This window comes from Astatotilapia calliptera, chromosome 1, assembly GCF_900246225.1.
Source record: "Astatotilapia calliptera chromosome 1, fAstCal1.2, whole genome shotgun sequence".
Classification (NCBI taxonomy): Eukaryota; Metazoa; Chordata; class Actinopteri; order Cichliformes; family Cichlidae; genus Astatotilapia; species Astatotilapia calliptera.
In genome coordinates this window covers 28114378-28131588 of record NC_039302.1, presented here as the reverse complement: position 1 = coordinate 28131588, position 17211 = coordinate 28114378, and the positions used below count along the sequence as shown (strand labels likewise).

Below are 17211 nucleotides of genomic sequence, written 5' to 3'. Positions count from 1 at the left end.
GCAGGACAACGCACACTAATGCAGGAATTATTCTACAAGTTGGGTCGACACATACCATGAAGGCTGTGGTGTACCGATAAAAGGAGTTTCCAGATACATAAATTAGCACATAGATATCCAGCAGAAGCCTAAATTAAGCTTACGGGTTACACAGAAGGATTAAACAAATATGACATAGGATACGGGGAGGACTGAGTCCCTGTACTATAAAGCAAGTTCAACAAATTCAGGGTATCTTTACAATATCCAAATGTACTTATGCTAACATTTGCAGTCGGGGTAAGTGGTCACACGAAGCTAGCTATCAACTCAGTTGACTCGATAATTCAACTTAATTATTTTATTGCTGAGTGCTCTCTCTATGTTACTGTTTATTTCTAGCATGACATCTGCACATTAGAGCTTTGAAACTTTAAACGGGATACATTTAAACATTAAACATTACTAGCCCTAAGTAAGGAAATGTGGAAATCACTTTAATTTAAATACAGATCAAAATAAAATGAATTTCAAACGGGGATTCTTGGCATGTGTCCTGTTTTCTAGTAGGTACAACTCCAGCAGTTTAAAAGAGATTTAGCAGCAGATTAATATCAAGTAGAACAGAATTTATACATTTTCTAAATCTTCAAATTTTATAAACAATTCCTGATATTCACAAATGATACTCATGAGGGAAATGCAAAAACCTTCTCACCCCGCAGAGGTCCAAGGGATCTTCCAGGAATGGTGACGCTATTTTCTTGGGAACTGATAGATCAGTAGGCGGTTACCATGGCAATATACCATGGTAACTAAAGGTCAGCATACTAGAATACCAATGAAAAAAGGATTCGAAACACTTATAAAACTTATAAAAAGATCAAATCAGAAATTCAAAACTTTAGACAATAGAAATTCTTATGAAAACTCAAATAGATTAACTAACAATGCAGGACAGTAAGCACCAATCAAAACCAGAGACAGTGACAAAAATTAGACAATTAAAAAAAAGACTTGTGCATATTTGCAATGTAACACTGTCTGTGTCCACAGAATCTTTTCTTTCTTCTTTTTTTGCACTCACTACATGATTTGTATAGAAAGCAAAGTTCAGCACTGACAGCAGTGAAAATCCAGAGCGGTACAAGAGTCATTTTCTACTATTTCTAGAGACCACTGTGACATGGTTGTTGCTGCACTTTCTTTCTTTCCTCCTTGTATTGAGGATCTTCACTGTCTTAGTTTAGCATATTCGCATGTTATGTTAATATTTGCTCATTAGCAGTAAATGTAAAGTACCGTTGAAGTTAGAGTCTGAGAAGCGGGAAGAAGTAGTGGCACAAACACTGTAAAACTTCAGACTTGTTTACATGTCGTGTTAATTAGTAAACTTTCGAGATGTACCATCACATTAAACCAGAGCTGCAGGTTTCTTCAGTATTTATCCTTGCCTTTTCTAGTGTGCTAGTGAACGAAAATAAAATACTGTCATGTTTGCCTTTTTTTCCCTTGAATAGAGTGCTGTGATATTTTGCTTAGTATTAATATGACCTTCTGAGTTCAGAATTAATTTTGCCATTAGCAAGCAGAGCAAGTTTCTTCTGGCTGCCTAGCCTCAGTAACTACCCCTCACAGCCCTGAGCAGTTCTCCCTCAAGCGTTAATGTCATTAGAGTTATTCATTTGACACCTTCTTTATTCTGATTGAATTATTTAGCCTTTCTGTGAACACCCAAGTCTAATACCATGTGATTTTAATAAGCTGAGAGGTGAAGGAGAGTCTTTGAGTGAAGAGGGACAGTGGCTTTTATTCTCTACTGCCTCTCTCATGAATGTTTCAGAGATCTGTGCAGCCAGGAGCAGGGTCAGCCATCCCGCAACTAGCGAGACTTAATAGCTCAGCTTTAGCCAAAAGGCCTGAGTAAAGGATAGCAGAGTTGAGAGACTGTAGTATGCATGCATGTATTGCAGTGACAAGAGCACAACTTGAGGCCACCCTTGGTCTTACTGCTTCTCGTCATCGTCTGCACACCTGGTTGATCCAGGTGGACATAGTAGGCGGTGAGCTTGTGAAGTCAAGCTAATGGCTCTGTCTTCAGAGATAGCTCTCTAAGCAATCCAGACAGCCAGCTTTGTTTTGCCATCTGGCTCCAATTGCGCTGACAAAGGCAGAGGTTCTTGCATGAGACAAAGGAGCTGAAATGAGGCCCACTTTAATAAACCCAGGATGATGGGGAGCCACGTTTGTGTGTTATCTTAATGAGCTGTCCAAAGGAAAGCGCGCCTCCCCTTTCAAAGCCAGCCTGATTGGAACAATAACCAGCGATAACTAGAGACCTGGACTCATTCATTTGCAGTGGGATAGAATCCCTTTGTTGCCTTTACAGCAGAAGCAAATAATGTTTAACAAACAGTGAAGCTCAAATTCTGGATGTATTTCTAGGGGCTAAAGCCAGCAGCAACCTTTTCACACTCAAACACACAGTCGGAAGCAAAGGAACACACCCGCAGCACACAGACAGAAGCAGTGGTTTACACCAGTGCCCATTCACATGCAGATACGTGCAGTGCATACAGTTCTAGCTGCCTTCATCCCTTACCTCCGCTCAGAAATGTGTTCAGTAATCTGAGCATGATGTGCTATTTAGAGAAGGCCGCAGTCATGCAAGTGCAACTCCTGTCAGAACCTGACTTCAGTTTGTGTGCACTACCCTGTCTCCATAAGCCTGGACTCCAAGGAGTCAGGCCTTAGCAACAAGGCCCTGAAAGAGAGTGCCAGTCAGTGACCCAGTTCTTTCACAGACAAAGAATCATTGGAAAATAACAATTTGACATACTCCTTTAAAAGGAAGCAGAATTTGAAAAAGGGTTTTATTGACCCCTTTTAACTGAGGCAAGGTTCTGTGAAGGTGTAAGGTTAGGGAATAGCAAGCCCTGTAAAGGTGATGACAGAGGGAAGTCCCACCATCTTTTCTCACTCACTCTTCTCTTAGCAACTTTGTGCCAAGACTACCACTGAAAGAAGAATGACAGTTACTGAACTCATGTTAAAGATTCAATCCCAGCACTTTGTCACCTTAGATATTGTGATAATTTGAAACAGCTGACTGACTAAAGGCTTCAAGATGGTGACTCCAAACAGAAACAAGGACAGCCACGCTTTATGGATTACCTTAACGTCTTGTCTATTGAGTAAGCAAGTAGTTTTTAATCAATCTTAATTTGCAATGTAAAAAATTAGATAACCCCAAGCAGTAATATTTTTTTGATTGGTTGTTTTTTGGGGCAGATAAAAATAAATAAATAATCAGGTGTTCTTATTTGTTTGATGGTAAATGGCCTGTATTTGTATAGCGCTTTTACTTGCCCCCCCTAGGGACCCCAAAGCGCTTTACACACCCAGTCATCCACCCATTCACACACTGGTGGAGGCAAGCTACAGTTGTAGCCACAGCTGCCCTGGGGCAGACTGACAGAAGCGAGGCTGCCATATCGCGCCATCAGCCCTTCTGGCCAACACCAGCAGGCGATAGGTGAAGTGTCTTGCCCAAGGACACAACGACCGAGACTGCGAGGCTCGAACCGGCAACCTTCCAATTACAAGGCGAACTCCCAACTCTTGAGCCACGATCGCCCCATGCTATTCTGTTGAGCTGCTCTCTGTGATATTAACCGACCAGCAACACCAACAAGAGGTTTAGTGGAAGGCTAGTTGCAAGAAAAATTGATGTAAACACAAATAAATATTTTAGGTGTTTTCTGAGATATGGGCTTTTCAATGTTTTATGAAGAAGTAAAAGATCTGATGGGCCTCAGTAGTTTTGCCAGTGTGTGTATTGTGATACAATAATTGTAATGGTCTAAATCAAGAAGCCCTAACCAGAACTGCATATTGCGGTGGAGGGGGGGGGGGAGCTTTCGGAATTGACTTCTTGGACTACATGGTATTACAAGTCGAAGCCTTATTTAAAAGTTGCACACAGTTTCCTTATAACATAACCCACTTTGACAGACCTGCAGGCCGCTAGCATACCATTTCACATTGCTGCAGTTCAGATTGAGAAGGCCTTGGAAGGTAGCCTCAGGCAGCTCTGCTTGACATGCCCTCCCTTTTCATTGGCACCAGAATCTCCACCACTGAGCTCTCCCAACGGTCACACATTACTGAGTAAAGATATGTAAATAGAACATTCATGTTGCCTTCATTATTAGATGTGGGTCACTGAATGTCTTCAAGAGCGCTAATTAAAAGAGCTCCCTGCACACCACTGCTTAGTAGTTGCGCACAATTATACAAGTACTGCATTCATGTTCTTTGCTGTTTCAGCAACATACAGTAACCTACATGTTTACAGTTGTGTTTTCAGCAAGGGTAAACCCTGAGGCAGCTCTTCAGGGTTAAAGGCCAAGTAACACTGATTCGATGATAATGGAATTATAAACCTCACACCACATGAATCATGTAGTCCTCACATCACATATAATCTTCTAATTATATACAAATGGTTGCATTATTTCCTGTATGCTTACTCATTATTTTATACATTCAGTACACGTAAGTTGAAAAATCAGCATTTACAAAAGTGAATTGCAAGTTGTTTGAGTTTAGAAATTCATCAAGAATGTGTTTCACAACAAACAACTTCTGCAGTGTCTTAGAGGTTATCTGTTGGTCTGTAAGGAAAAGGCCACCTGAACATTGTCAGAAGAGTAAGAAAGAACAGGTCCTAAATCATTTGGAATAATGAGCGTTGTCACAGTTAATAAAAGCAGCCAAACTGCTCACTGTTGCGCATCACAAAAACAGATCCCTAGTTCCACGGCTTAGATAAATGTAACAGTACATGTAAGTAAGAGTTTATGTTTTGGGTTTTTTGTGAAAGAATAAGACTACTTTAGGAGTGACAGCAATCTTCTTCTTTTTTTCTGGGATGAATCCCCCTGTACAAGTGCCATTTACATCCTCCTGCCATACCCACCCACCTTATAACAATCCCTCTTCTGTCATGTAATCTGCGTTCTTCTGACAGCACAGCCAAGACCCAGTGGGAGAGTGCCTATCCATCTCACTACCCCAATCTGCCTCCCCTGTTTGGTTCCACATGAGCACTCAGCTGCTGTGACTAATTAAATAAAGCGCTGTGCCCTCTGCTTCCTGTTAGCCATGGCAAGGTTGGTGCACAAAGATGGAGCAGAGGGGTGCTACTGAAGAAGGGAACAGGATAACAACTACTAAGCCTATGATAATGCTTTGGTCTATAAGACAATGGACAAGAAAGTAACTAAAGTGACCACTGTACAGTTGTCATACAGTTGTTTCATATTTTGAGCAGAATTGTTAACTGTTTTCTTCTCTTACCTTCAGGAATGATATCGCTGAAAAGCTAAGGTCGAACGAATAAAGGTGAGTATATGTGTCTTTAAGTAGATCTGGTTTTTTTTAATGTGTTGCTCAGTTGTCGCACTTGTTTTTTTCTCTTTATCACAATTGTCTGGTAGTCTTACTCAGTAGTAATGCTCTGGAGGATACGGGTAAGTGCAGCTGTAATGAGGCTAGGATGTATTAATTCAGCAGAAAGTCTGGAATATGACAAGTCTTGACATTTTGATTTTTGGAATCACAGGGTCACTGATTGATGTGATGAATCTATTTAATTTCATCTGCCATGCAGACAGATTTCCTGGACTCCTTAAAACCACAGTGAAAGTCTTAATAATGGTAAACAATTAAGCTGTGAGCTATGCAGGGTCTCTTCCTTTTTGATGGCATCTGAAACATGTGCTCAGTGTCATCCTTATAAAGCATTTAAACTGCTAGCTACACCCTGAACATAGCTATAACAGACTGCACTGATTTTTTTTAAATCAGAGCCTTAAGGTTAATAAGACCATTTTAAAATGTTGATGCTTTCTTTATAGATATTTGGATAATCTAGAATGTAATGTGTTTAGAAGAGTGCACCCAGTGTTGCAGGATAAAAGAAGCTTCTATTTTTTTACAAACCCAAACTAACCACATCTACTTTAATCAGCATACAGTGGACACTTTGGTACCATCATGCTGGCTTTCTGGACATCCTTGTCACCATTAAAGATACACATGATTACTAGTCACTTTCTCTGTTTTTCAGGTGTTGGCACTTTGGCCAACACTTGTTGTCTTTTAAATGTGCTATACAAATAAAGCTGACTTGACTTGACTTGACTTGGGATTGGTAGATCTGACAACATTAGTGTATTTACAGAAAATGAAGAATGAGTAAAAAGGCACAGGATTCATGATATACTAAGTACAGCAGGGCTCGTGAGAATTTAGTCTTCACATTAGAAAATAGATTTCATCCATAATATGAAAATTAAAAGTCTAAAAATAAAGTGCAACAATTTATCCCAAGTAGCAATATAAAAGAAAACATTTATAGCATAGAATAATAGATAGTTGTCTTTCAATTTCTTAAAGCTTATATAAAAGAAATAAACTAGAAGTTTATTAAGTGATGCATAACCAAAGGCCACTATTTATGCAAGGAAGAGGAGAAAAGGCTTTCAGCACCATGGACAGCAACACTTTTACCCCCAAATGATTCAGATGGCTGAAGATCTGCATATCTTGGTATTGCTTTCTGAATGGGATTGCCTCCTTAACTCATTCACTGCCATTGACGTCTATAGCCGTCAACTGCAGTGAATGAGTCAATGGGTTTAACTCATTCACTGCCAATGGCTGGCAGTGAATGAGTTAATAGTGGTGATGTACCTGGCCAGTCTGAACTGTGGTCTCTTGTGAATTAGTGAATGACTCAGATATACCCCTCTGGAAAAGTCAAGAGTTGGTGAACATAAAAGCAGAGTGGTGAACTAGATTATTGAGGGGATTCTCCCTGGAGAGCGTGTGGAGAATTGTTACATAACTGTCAAGGGAATGTTGTGACCATACTGAGAGGAACCTCATCAGTACAGACGCATTATACAGAGTCACAAAGAAGTGGCCCAACAAGTAAACAGATAACTCACGGAGTTCTCTGTCTGTATGATATCCATATTGTCTGGAATGCAGGAAACTGCCTTTTTTTTTTTCTTTCTTTTTCTCTTTCTTTTTCTTTTTTTTTTTCTGCTGCATTGTAGATACGTTCCCCTATGAGCACCTTCTACCTGGGCTGTCCTCCCTGTTTTAGCTGCCATTCTCCAACCCAAAAGATGCTCTCTGGGTATTTATACTTTTGGACTGAATCCATTCATGTTCTCTATCTAGCCTGAGGGACTTTGGCAGTTGTTTGTCATCTGGGTATTATCACAAGGGCATTGTTCTTGTATATCTTTTTCCTTAGTACTTGAATTGCAGTGTTTAAATTGCTGGGTAACTAGGCACTTCTCTATATGGCTATGTTAGCCTTCTCCCCCCGAACACAGCACATGGCCAGGAAAGCCCAGAACCTTAGAGCTATTTTGGGAAAGCTTCAGTACTGTATCCAACAAAGGACAGAAGTTGTTATGAGGAAAAAAGATATTTTTGTCTTCAAAGCTTTCTTTTGTAAGTGAAAAGATATATTTTCCCCTTTGGTTTGACATAGATCTTTTGATATTAGGTGCTGATATGTTGGGAGACATTTTAGAAGGTAGTCCATTCATTTTGATTTGACAAATACTGAAGTATTTTGTCACTGAGGTGCTGGAGAGATAAGAGTCTGTCTTTTGCCAGAAAATGAAACACAGCTTGTTTTATTTAAAATTTCTGATACTTTTGCTGTTGTTTTTTCAGAGTATTCCACAGTAAGTTTGCCGTTATCTACAATTCAAGTTCTAATGCATTTAATTGTTATCCAGGTCTGTATGTGTGTACAGATTTGCATACATACAGACCTGGAGGTCTCTGTACAGATACAGTATGCACATGGACCTCGAGCAGTTATATTAGCAATAAAGAGATCAGTATGAAAGGTTAACAACTCTGTCCTGAATTAAGTGTATATAATTGTTCAGTACAGACACACTGAAGTATGGGGTGAAAAACCAGCAGGCGTAGGGATAGGATGCAATGTAATTTAAATATGCGGATAATGGCTAATTTTCAAACCATCTCCACAAGATGACATTCACAGTGTTGTACTCTGTTGTACTCATAAAAGTGTGACAAACAGTTGGCGGGATGTTTTCTAAGCTATCCCACCATCTGACAAGCCGTTCCAGTGGAGTTTGTTGGCTCGTTTACTTACTACCATCACACATTAGCAAAGTATAGATCACAATGTTCTTCGCTGGGCCTCTAGCTCGTACTTTAATAACCAGCAGTTTGGTGTCGATTGTGTGAATACTTTTTATTATAAAGCCGGACAGTTACAGCTTGTTTTTATTATACCCTGATTGGTCATTGCCATAAAGCAGCAGCACCATGCAGAGTGAGTAGAAGATGATGGAGGGTACAGAAAGTAATTTCCTGTAACTAGCCAAAATAAAGTCTGGCCAGAAGGAGTCAAAGAGAGGACATTTGTCATTACTGTAGCATCTACTGACTTTCATCAAGACTGTTATTGCAAGGTAATATCCTGCAAACCTCAAGACCTCCCCACTGCTGAATCATCCTGGATCAATTATTCTAATATTTGTGTGGCAGCTTTGCTATCGATTAATGCATTTATGCAGAGTGCAGCATATTCTATTTAATAAAGCGAGGCTCTGGATTTAATTAAGTCGTTTTCGAGTCAGGGGGCACTTTGTTTTCATAAACCTTTGCCTTACATGTGTTCATTTGTGACTTTTATTTATCAACTCAAACTTTTATTGTTTTATTTCTAGCAGCAATACACACAGACTGTAGAGATAATTACTATCTGTAGAACACTCAATATTTTGTAGATTGTAAACACTGTAAATATAAGGTGCTGATCATTATGGTAACTTATTGGTCCTTGAAAATTTCTGTTAATAAAAGTTCAATTCTATATGTGGGATATTTTCAGCATTGAAAGGTGTCAGATACAATTGATGGGGAACAACAGTTCTTTCTTTAAAGTGAGATTTAAAAGAGAGGTTTTTTCATTTATTCCCTCAACAAGGAGCTCCTTAAAGTTATTAAACATTTAACAAAATCTCCTTCTTGTCCACAGAACACCGTGAGTCCAGTTTTTCATAATTGTCATTTTAGTTTAAAATCTCCCTTTTGTATTTCTGCCTATGGAAGGATATTCACTGAATAATGATGCTCCCAGCAAAGCTTCGAGGAAAAAGTTGAACATCGATGCATTGTTCTTAGAGAGCTGGAGTTATTGTATCACATCGTACAATGGACTCGTCTGACATAAAACAGCGAATATCTTAGAAGTAACATTATCTAGAGAAACCTTAGAGCTTCCCAGGTGAAATTCTGCATTTCATTGCTTGCTCTCTCTGTTCGTAATTTGAAATGATATTTAAAGTCTTTTATTCTTTGTGCATGTTAAGGGGGGATGAGCACTGGTACTGCGCAGAACCTTGGCCTAGCCAGAGATAGCTGCAAATGAGATGAGAATAAATATTCAAAGGGAGACATGAAGGGAATAAAGAAAACTCAGTGAAATAAGGGGTAGCACGGACGATCCCGGTCATCTACCTGAGGACTTTCGATGAATTCCAATGAGAGTGCAGATTACATTTTTTAAAGATAGGCCCTATAGGTGCAATTAGTGCTACATAATGGCCCTTTTGCAGCTCCTTCAGCAGAGTTGTGAAATATTGATTTAATTCACCCCTATATATTCACTTAAACTCTGCACTGTCATGCGAATAATACATCTCATTGTTGTATTTCTATGCAGTAGTAGCTCCGGCTTGGCTCTATCATGGATTTTTAACTACATACTGTGCTGCAAATAGGGAGTTCTTTTTCAAAGATATGAAAAGATGAAAAGGGGGGAGATGTGGTGAAATTTGAAAACAGACAACTAGCCTGAGTGTATTTTAAAAGCTAGCTGCAGCCAGGTGTACTCTAGAAGATGGGATGTGAGTTCTCTGATGTTGTGTTTTTTTGGAGCAAGGAGTAGTAAAGGGCAAGGGGAGCCAGAGAGGAGGTTCTTGAATTCCGTGTTGTACGTGGCAGGTGAAGCCCGGCAGACACTGATCATGTCAGACAGGACACTTACATTGGACTCACTCCAGGGAGGTGTGGGGTATCTTGAAGTAGAGTTTGACTCACTATTCCAGTATCTCTGATCTCTGCATTATTTATGCTTTTGTCTCAGCCATTTATCAGCATTTTTATACCTCGCAGCCTCATTCTACAGTACATCTCCTGTGATGGAGTAGGTTGCAGCGATGATAGCCTCTGAGGGAAGCCAATAACTGAATATAGTAGCTCATATTGATATCAGAAAACTGTGGAATGGACAAGTGTGCTGCGTAGCAATCTCTGCATGCTGTTGAAAACCTTGGCAAACATCCATCCACATCAAAATAGTGCTGTGAAAAATAAAATAAAAATAAAAGACAAGAAGGAAAATGCTGTGCTGGCTTCGCTCTCTTACCTTTATATTAATTTTTAGGAGATGAAACTGGTAATATGTGAGCTATGGTAGGAGTTGCACAGCAACTGAATCACTGATCAATGACAGCTAATGAACACGGCAGGAGTTCTGCTCTGTTTGCCACTCGACAGAGAGCTGCCTTCTCCAGAGAGTTACTTCTCTACTGTTTTTGCCAGGAAAGCACAGGAGCCTTCATTGAAACCAACTGCCTCTGGGCTCAATTAACTACCATATATTACTCATAATGCAGATGAAAGACTGCATACGACAGCGTGTTGATGTTGGAAAAACGTGCGAACACAAAGTGGATGCATTCGTGGATACAGACCAAATGGACACTGATTGTGAGATATGGGATCAATGCATAGATTATAAAAAAGCCTCCACACAAATAGCAGCAACAATAACAACAAAGTTATTATGCTGATAATGATAATAGACACTGTTGTGTGCACATGTTTGTATCTTGTGAGATTATTTTATTAGGCTCTGTGCAACACGGTAAGGACAGAATGACTAAAACTCAATTATAATAAGCTATAGCATCGGTTAATATTCCTCAACTGTCTTTTTACATTGAAAATGTTCAGTTCATATCAAGCAACACTGGCTGGCACCTACTTTTTATACATAAATTACTCATCACTTGTAAAAACTGGTATTTTTAAATGGATCCCAGCGTATTGTTTATGATGCTGCTGGTTATCAAAGTGAATATGCTAAGCACTAGAGAATTTACAGATGGCATAAACCTAAACACTGAACAAACCCCCCACTGTGAAGGGAATATGTTAACCATATTGCTCGGAGAGATGGCGTGATGACTTTCATGGATAGCTTTCAGAAGTGTGCACATTATTGTGAAACTACAGGAGAAATCGCATGATTAGACAGCGGAAGCTTAAACATGCACGTCCCGGCAGGCTAACTGCTTCAGTAATGCAGAAGAGTAGTTAATGAGATAAGAAGGACCATGATCAAATGCGAAGAGCAAGCTATTCAGAATCAAGTGCACAGAAGAGATGTTGTTGAAATGCACTTGTTAACACGGTTGTAAGAATGTTCTAGATTTTCTTTTCTTCTAATGGAACCATTAATTCTTTTACTATCGCATCCAGCATAGTAGTGCATGAGTAAATATTCAATCTGTCAGTCAGTTAGAAGTGATCATTTTGCTCTTATCCTCAGAAATGACCTGTGTGTTCAGACCATTGTTTATCACGTACAGGCTTTTTTATTGCTTGTTTTTTTAAGCAATTGCCCGATTACCCGTGTCATTTCCATCCTTCCACTTAACAGTCTGTGACACAGCCAGCAAAACAGTGCAGGAACGCACTGGCGTATAAGTAATTGTGCATCAGGCAGCAATGGATTGTTGCTATAAAATGAGTACCAAACTATTTTTACACATCACAAAACACTTTTATTCTACGTTAATAAAAGTCATTTAAAGAGCCAAAAAGATACCCGGAAACCTACTGAAATGGGAAATATGAATCTTCCATAAAAACATTTGGAATTGACCTTTATGCACAACTGTAATGGACTAAAGTGTGCAATGAAATGGAGCTGAATCTAAAATCTTTGACGTAAACATGTCACAGCCCTTTAGCTGTCTCTCAGCTCGCCTCAGTTCAGCTTGTAAGGTGACAGTCACCTTCATGCTGCATCAGGGAACAAATGAATCACAACACAGGTAAGAGACTCTTGGCATGTCATCCTGTATGACACTGAATACTCCTCAAAGTTAACATACTGAGAATACAAGTGGTTAGGGTAAATGATCGACTTGCCTGTTGAGGTAGCCAGCGTCCCAGTGTGCGCCCAGAATAAACTAGGGCAGTTTCTTTACCCCTTTTTGTACCTTTCTCCTGGTACTGAGTCACCTCACCTTTGGGGCTTACCACAGGAGTCTCTTCAAATGATCCTTTAGACTGAAGTGAAGAATCAAGATTAATGCACTTCCACGTCTTGCCCAGGCTCTGGGGGGAAAAGTCTTATAATTAACACCAGGGGGGCTGCAGACTGCTTTTGGAAAGAGGTTAAGGGTGGGGTACCGCGACCATAGGAAAAAGAGCTGATAAAGGTGTAAGATTTTTAGAGTGTGATATATGCTGCTGCTTTGGAACAACAGTGTGGTAACAGAATGACCTGTCAGACACCTCACTCTGGCTTATTGTTATTGGGATAAAGTGGAAAAGCCCATAGCAAGAGCTGCTGCATTACTCCATCATTCATAGTGATCATTGTTATATGTTCTGATCTATTGAATTATCTCTGCACGGGACCAGGGCCCCCCTCCCCCTTAGATCCCAGCACAGGCCTGTGCCCACAACTCTTCTTAACAGTTTCCAGTTAAGTAACTGTCTGCGCCGATTTCCAGAGAATATGACACGTATGTAATCCTTTATCACTTATTGTTTTCCTGACAAGAACCAGAGGAGAAGATTGATAGCATTCTTCCATCTGTAAGTATGAAGCTATGGCCAGCTTGCTTCCCAGTTCTTCTAGAGCTCACTTTAGAGCACTTATATTTAAAGTATGGGTTTTGTGCAGGTCTACCAAAGACAACATAAGGTGTTAATAGATGCTAGTAGGCAGATTTTGTTACTGCCACTCTTTCTTTCCGACCCTTTTTCTTATTTTCTTGTCCTATAAGGTGCTCTAATGCGGGACTTACAGTATTTAGTAATTATTTTTAACTTAAGAATAGAAATTTTTAATGTTAATGGTACTTCTTTTTAGTTCAGACAGGGCCACACTCATAAGCCCAACCATGTAGCTTGCTTCATACGTCCTTTATTCCTGCTGCTCTGTGCTCACCTCATCACACTACATTGCCCAGATACACTGAAATTCATCTCCTTCCTCCTCATTGTACATATTGTATTTCTTTCATTCAAATGGTTTAAATCTCAGTCTCTGGGATGTGATCTCAGGGACAGTCAATGACAACGTATGTCATTCTAAAATAAATGGTGAAATCTGACTTAAGAGTTCTGCCTCAAGTAATGCGTATGTCACGAACTCTACAGCTTATTTTTAAAAGAAGGTGCTGCAAAAAAAAAGAGAGAGGTAATAAAACACTTAACTTTTTTAGTACCTTATTTAGAGTCACATTCCTCATACTTTACTCGAAGGCAGTGCATTTACATGCATGGTTAGGCCTAATAATAACAGCCTTTTGTGGGTCTTCCCACACTGATGATAGTAACTGCTATTTAAATATATTTCACAGCATACAGTTTTTGTCCTGCCGTAACCCTGGCATCATCTTTACATTATAAGCTTCTAGGGTATCTACTTAAAAATAAATATAAATGTACTTTTAAAGGCAGAGATGTCTAACCTATCATAATTATTCATTCTTGTGCAAAGAAAGCGTCATGATGTGTTTATCATCCGGTAACATCTTTTAAGTATCACCAAGGTTTAGCTGCTTCCTCATTATTCTAAATTCGTCTCCAAGGTTATTCTCAGTGGTTTTCTTCCACAGCGCTATGCCTGATCTTTGTCTTTGATTGATATTCCGATTGTTCTTGTGTTGCTTGTTATTAACTTGAAGTTTCATGTTATTCTTTTAGGGAGAAGTTACCAATGACAAAAATGAAATGGAGCTTATTTTACTGTAAATGAGGAATGAAATGGGCACAGTGTGGATTTAATCAATCATTAGATTGAACCCCCTCTGCAGCTGTATCATTCAAGTGAATATCCTCCTGTAGCCCCAGTAAATCTGTGGTTCCTTGTGTCTCAGGGTTTGGGTTGCAGGAGTGGTTTTGCCTTGCCAGGGCCCCTCTGGATTCTCAGACAGAAGCTGTTAATTAAACATTTAAAGTGGATCTTACTTTTTGATTACCGGTGGACAGCTTGTTATTTTGCAAGATTCTACATTACTGTGGTGTAGCTGTATATTCACTGAACAAAGGGTGCTTTTATTTCACCTCTGGGCTCAAAAGCTTTGATGACTTTGAAAAACACATCTTCAGAGAATGTGTATGTCTGACTCTAAGGGCAGATTTGAATCAGTTGAAAAATCTGTTGTTCATTTGGTTGATGGATATGTTAGGAAGTCAGATTACACTCTGACAGGGAGCAAATGAAATGGATCTTCTTGTGGCAAGCTTTACAATTTGCAAAGATTCCTATCATTCATAATGACAGTCTCTACAACTGTATCAGTTGTTGCTCTGACATTTTGGAGCTGTTAGCAATACCCTTAGGGCTTTCATTTAGGATTTATCCACATCACACCAGCTGTCATGTGTAAAATATAATAAAAGGATGATAATAAGCATTAATTAGGAGGTAGGAGCAGCTTGCTAACAGGACTATTTTTGTACTTCCTGTGATGAAATTTATAGTGAGGGCTTCAAACACCACAATACATCTGCTTATTGAGTGCACAGAGTCAAAGCTTTTCAAGTTATATCCTATCTGAAACAAAAGTAGATTCATGACGGGTTTAGACAGCCAAAGTCTTAGTGGTACAGAGAGCACACAAGTCAGATTATTAGACCCTCTCAGAGTACATTCATCTTAGCAGGAAACATAAATGAAAATATCTGTCTTCAATATGTTTATTTAGGAGTCCAGCAGATGTGGCTAAATTGACTATTGCATCTAAAAACTGAACCTCTAAGTGTGTAGGCAACTATACTGCCTTTAAAAGCTTCAAGTAGAAGAGCGTCATGTGTGACATAATTAAATTCCTCCCAAGTTAATTCATACTGTTTAATGATGCAGGGAGAACAGTTTCTTTCGCTGCGCTAGCAGTGGGATGGTCCACGGGGGCCACCAGTAAGGGGAAGTTCAGGAAGACACAGAGAGGAGGATAGAGAGAGACTTGTAGGTTGTAACAGTGTTGAAAAGACTAATTCTTACTGGTGTAACTGTTTATTTAATAATGTGAAATCCACTTGGGTTCTTTTGACTCTTTCTTTGCAATTTTTAAATTATTACTGCCACTAATAATGACAATAGTGCTTTGAAAATTGTTATTTACTTGGTGTGAAGCTGACTCATCACTATTTGCATTAGTTATTTCGTTTCTGTGTTCTGCTGTGATCGTCACCTTTTCCACACTGAGCAGGCTGATGCCGATTTTCTTTTTGTGCCTTTTTTCAGGAGTCAGGACCAGATGGGGGGGAGAAGATGAGTCTGGCGGGTGATCCCACTCCACCTATCCATCAACCTGGAGACTATTTCCAGCATCCCCTACAGAATGTCAAAGCCTCGCTGAGCAGAAGACGAGTCCATCATCTTCTTTCGAAGACTTTCCCTCGAGTTTCCATCAAAACACATAAACACATCATGTGCCATTATTTTCTATTGCCCGTCCTCCCTTTCTGTCGACGGAGGGCCACGCGAGTGAGTGAATGCAGTTGAGTGGGTTGTGTTCTATGCAAAAGAGAAGCTCTATTTGAGAACTACAGGATGTGACAGGATCCTTTCTCTGTCGCTGAGATCACTCTGTATGGGTAGTGATGGGGCATGTGCCAGAGATCTCCTGTCTAATAGGAAGTGAGACACTTAAAGAGATGACCCTGCCTCAGTTGCTATCACTGTCTCTTGGCCAGGGAGAGAACTTGGCTCTCCCATTACTCCTGCACTTGCTAATTAGCGTCTGTCACTGGAGTAACTTGTACCTGTCAGTGTGTGCCGCTCTCCTATGTTCAGTAAGTTGAGGGAATTGAAATTGAATGCCAGCTAAGCTCCAACAAACTGCAAATGGTGCATGGGATACACCCTGATTTCCTCACTGACCTGACTGCCTTGTATGTAAGAATTTTTTTTTTTTAATGAAGTCAGACTATCACAGCTAGCTTCTACAGCTGGTGTTGAAAGATTTATCTCGCCCAGGCCAGGGGTTGTGCAGGTTGTTTTATTGCAGTACTTAAGTAGATTCCTATGCAGTACAGGTATGTCCATGTATGAATGTCAAAGCCATTTGTGTTTGATAACCGAATGCCTATTTACATTAAAGAGACAAGGTGAAACTGGCTGGTCATTGGTAATTATTGGTCCAGTTCCCAGGGCCACTGTGTGTTCGTTCAGGCAGAGCAAGGTCGAGAAGAGAAGACATTTCTTCTCTTCACTCACAGGATTAGCCACGCAGTTCAAATTTGTCCTTCCACTTTTCTATTAGTTGATATGTCTGCCGACTACCCTATTCTACATAATGAGTAAAACATGAATTATGGTCAAAGTAACACAAATATTTCATTTACATGCAGATCAACACTGACATGTTGAATTGTTCCCAGTTAGACGCAGTCCTATTTTGGGCCTAATCCCTCTCTGTTTGCAGATGCTCAGTCATCCCAAACATTTTACTTGTTTTGAATAATGGATTTTCTCTGTGATTGTTTGTTCCTGTCATATATAAAATAGCTACCTTGTATCAAGTCTGACTTGTAGAAGTGTTGCAGAAATACCTTCCCAGCACACCTAACCATACTGATACCCATACGGCATTCACAGGAACATGCGCGCACACACTGTGTCCTTTGCTTAAGCTGGCTGAGACTGTTGACCAAACCCCAGGTTGTGCCCAAATGCGCAGATCTCTCTGTACAGTAGCCCTTGACCTTGCTGTGTGTCCTTATAGCCCAGACACCCGCCTGAAATTAAATTACAGATTAGTGGCTCCAGGCCCAAAGAGGGGTTTATTTGGTTGGCCCTTCAGTGAAGCGCTCATTTTCTCATTCACAAACTGGAAAAGATGTTGTGGG

The 17211-nt window shown here is 39.9% G+C and overlaps 1 protein-coding gene across 1 annotated transcript in view; it reads left to right on the top strand.

The window, feature by feature from the left end:
- Positions 1-16480, top strand: part of cd276 (CD276 molecule) — a 73616-nt gene extending 57136 nt beyond the window's left edge. Inside the window, exons 7-8 of the mRNA XM_026172836.1 lie at positions 5347-5385; positions 15605-16480. Coding sequence (XP_026028621.1) covers positions 5347-5369 — 23 coding nt within the window. The 3' untranslated portion in view covers positions 5370-5385; positions 15605-16480. The remainder of the gene's footprint in view (positions 1-5346; positions 5386-15604) is intronic.
- The last annotated feature ends 731 nt before the right edge of the window (positions 16481-17211 follow it).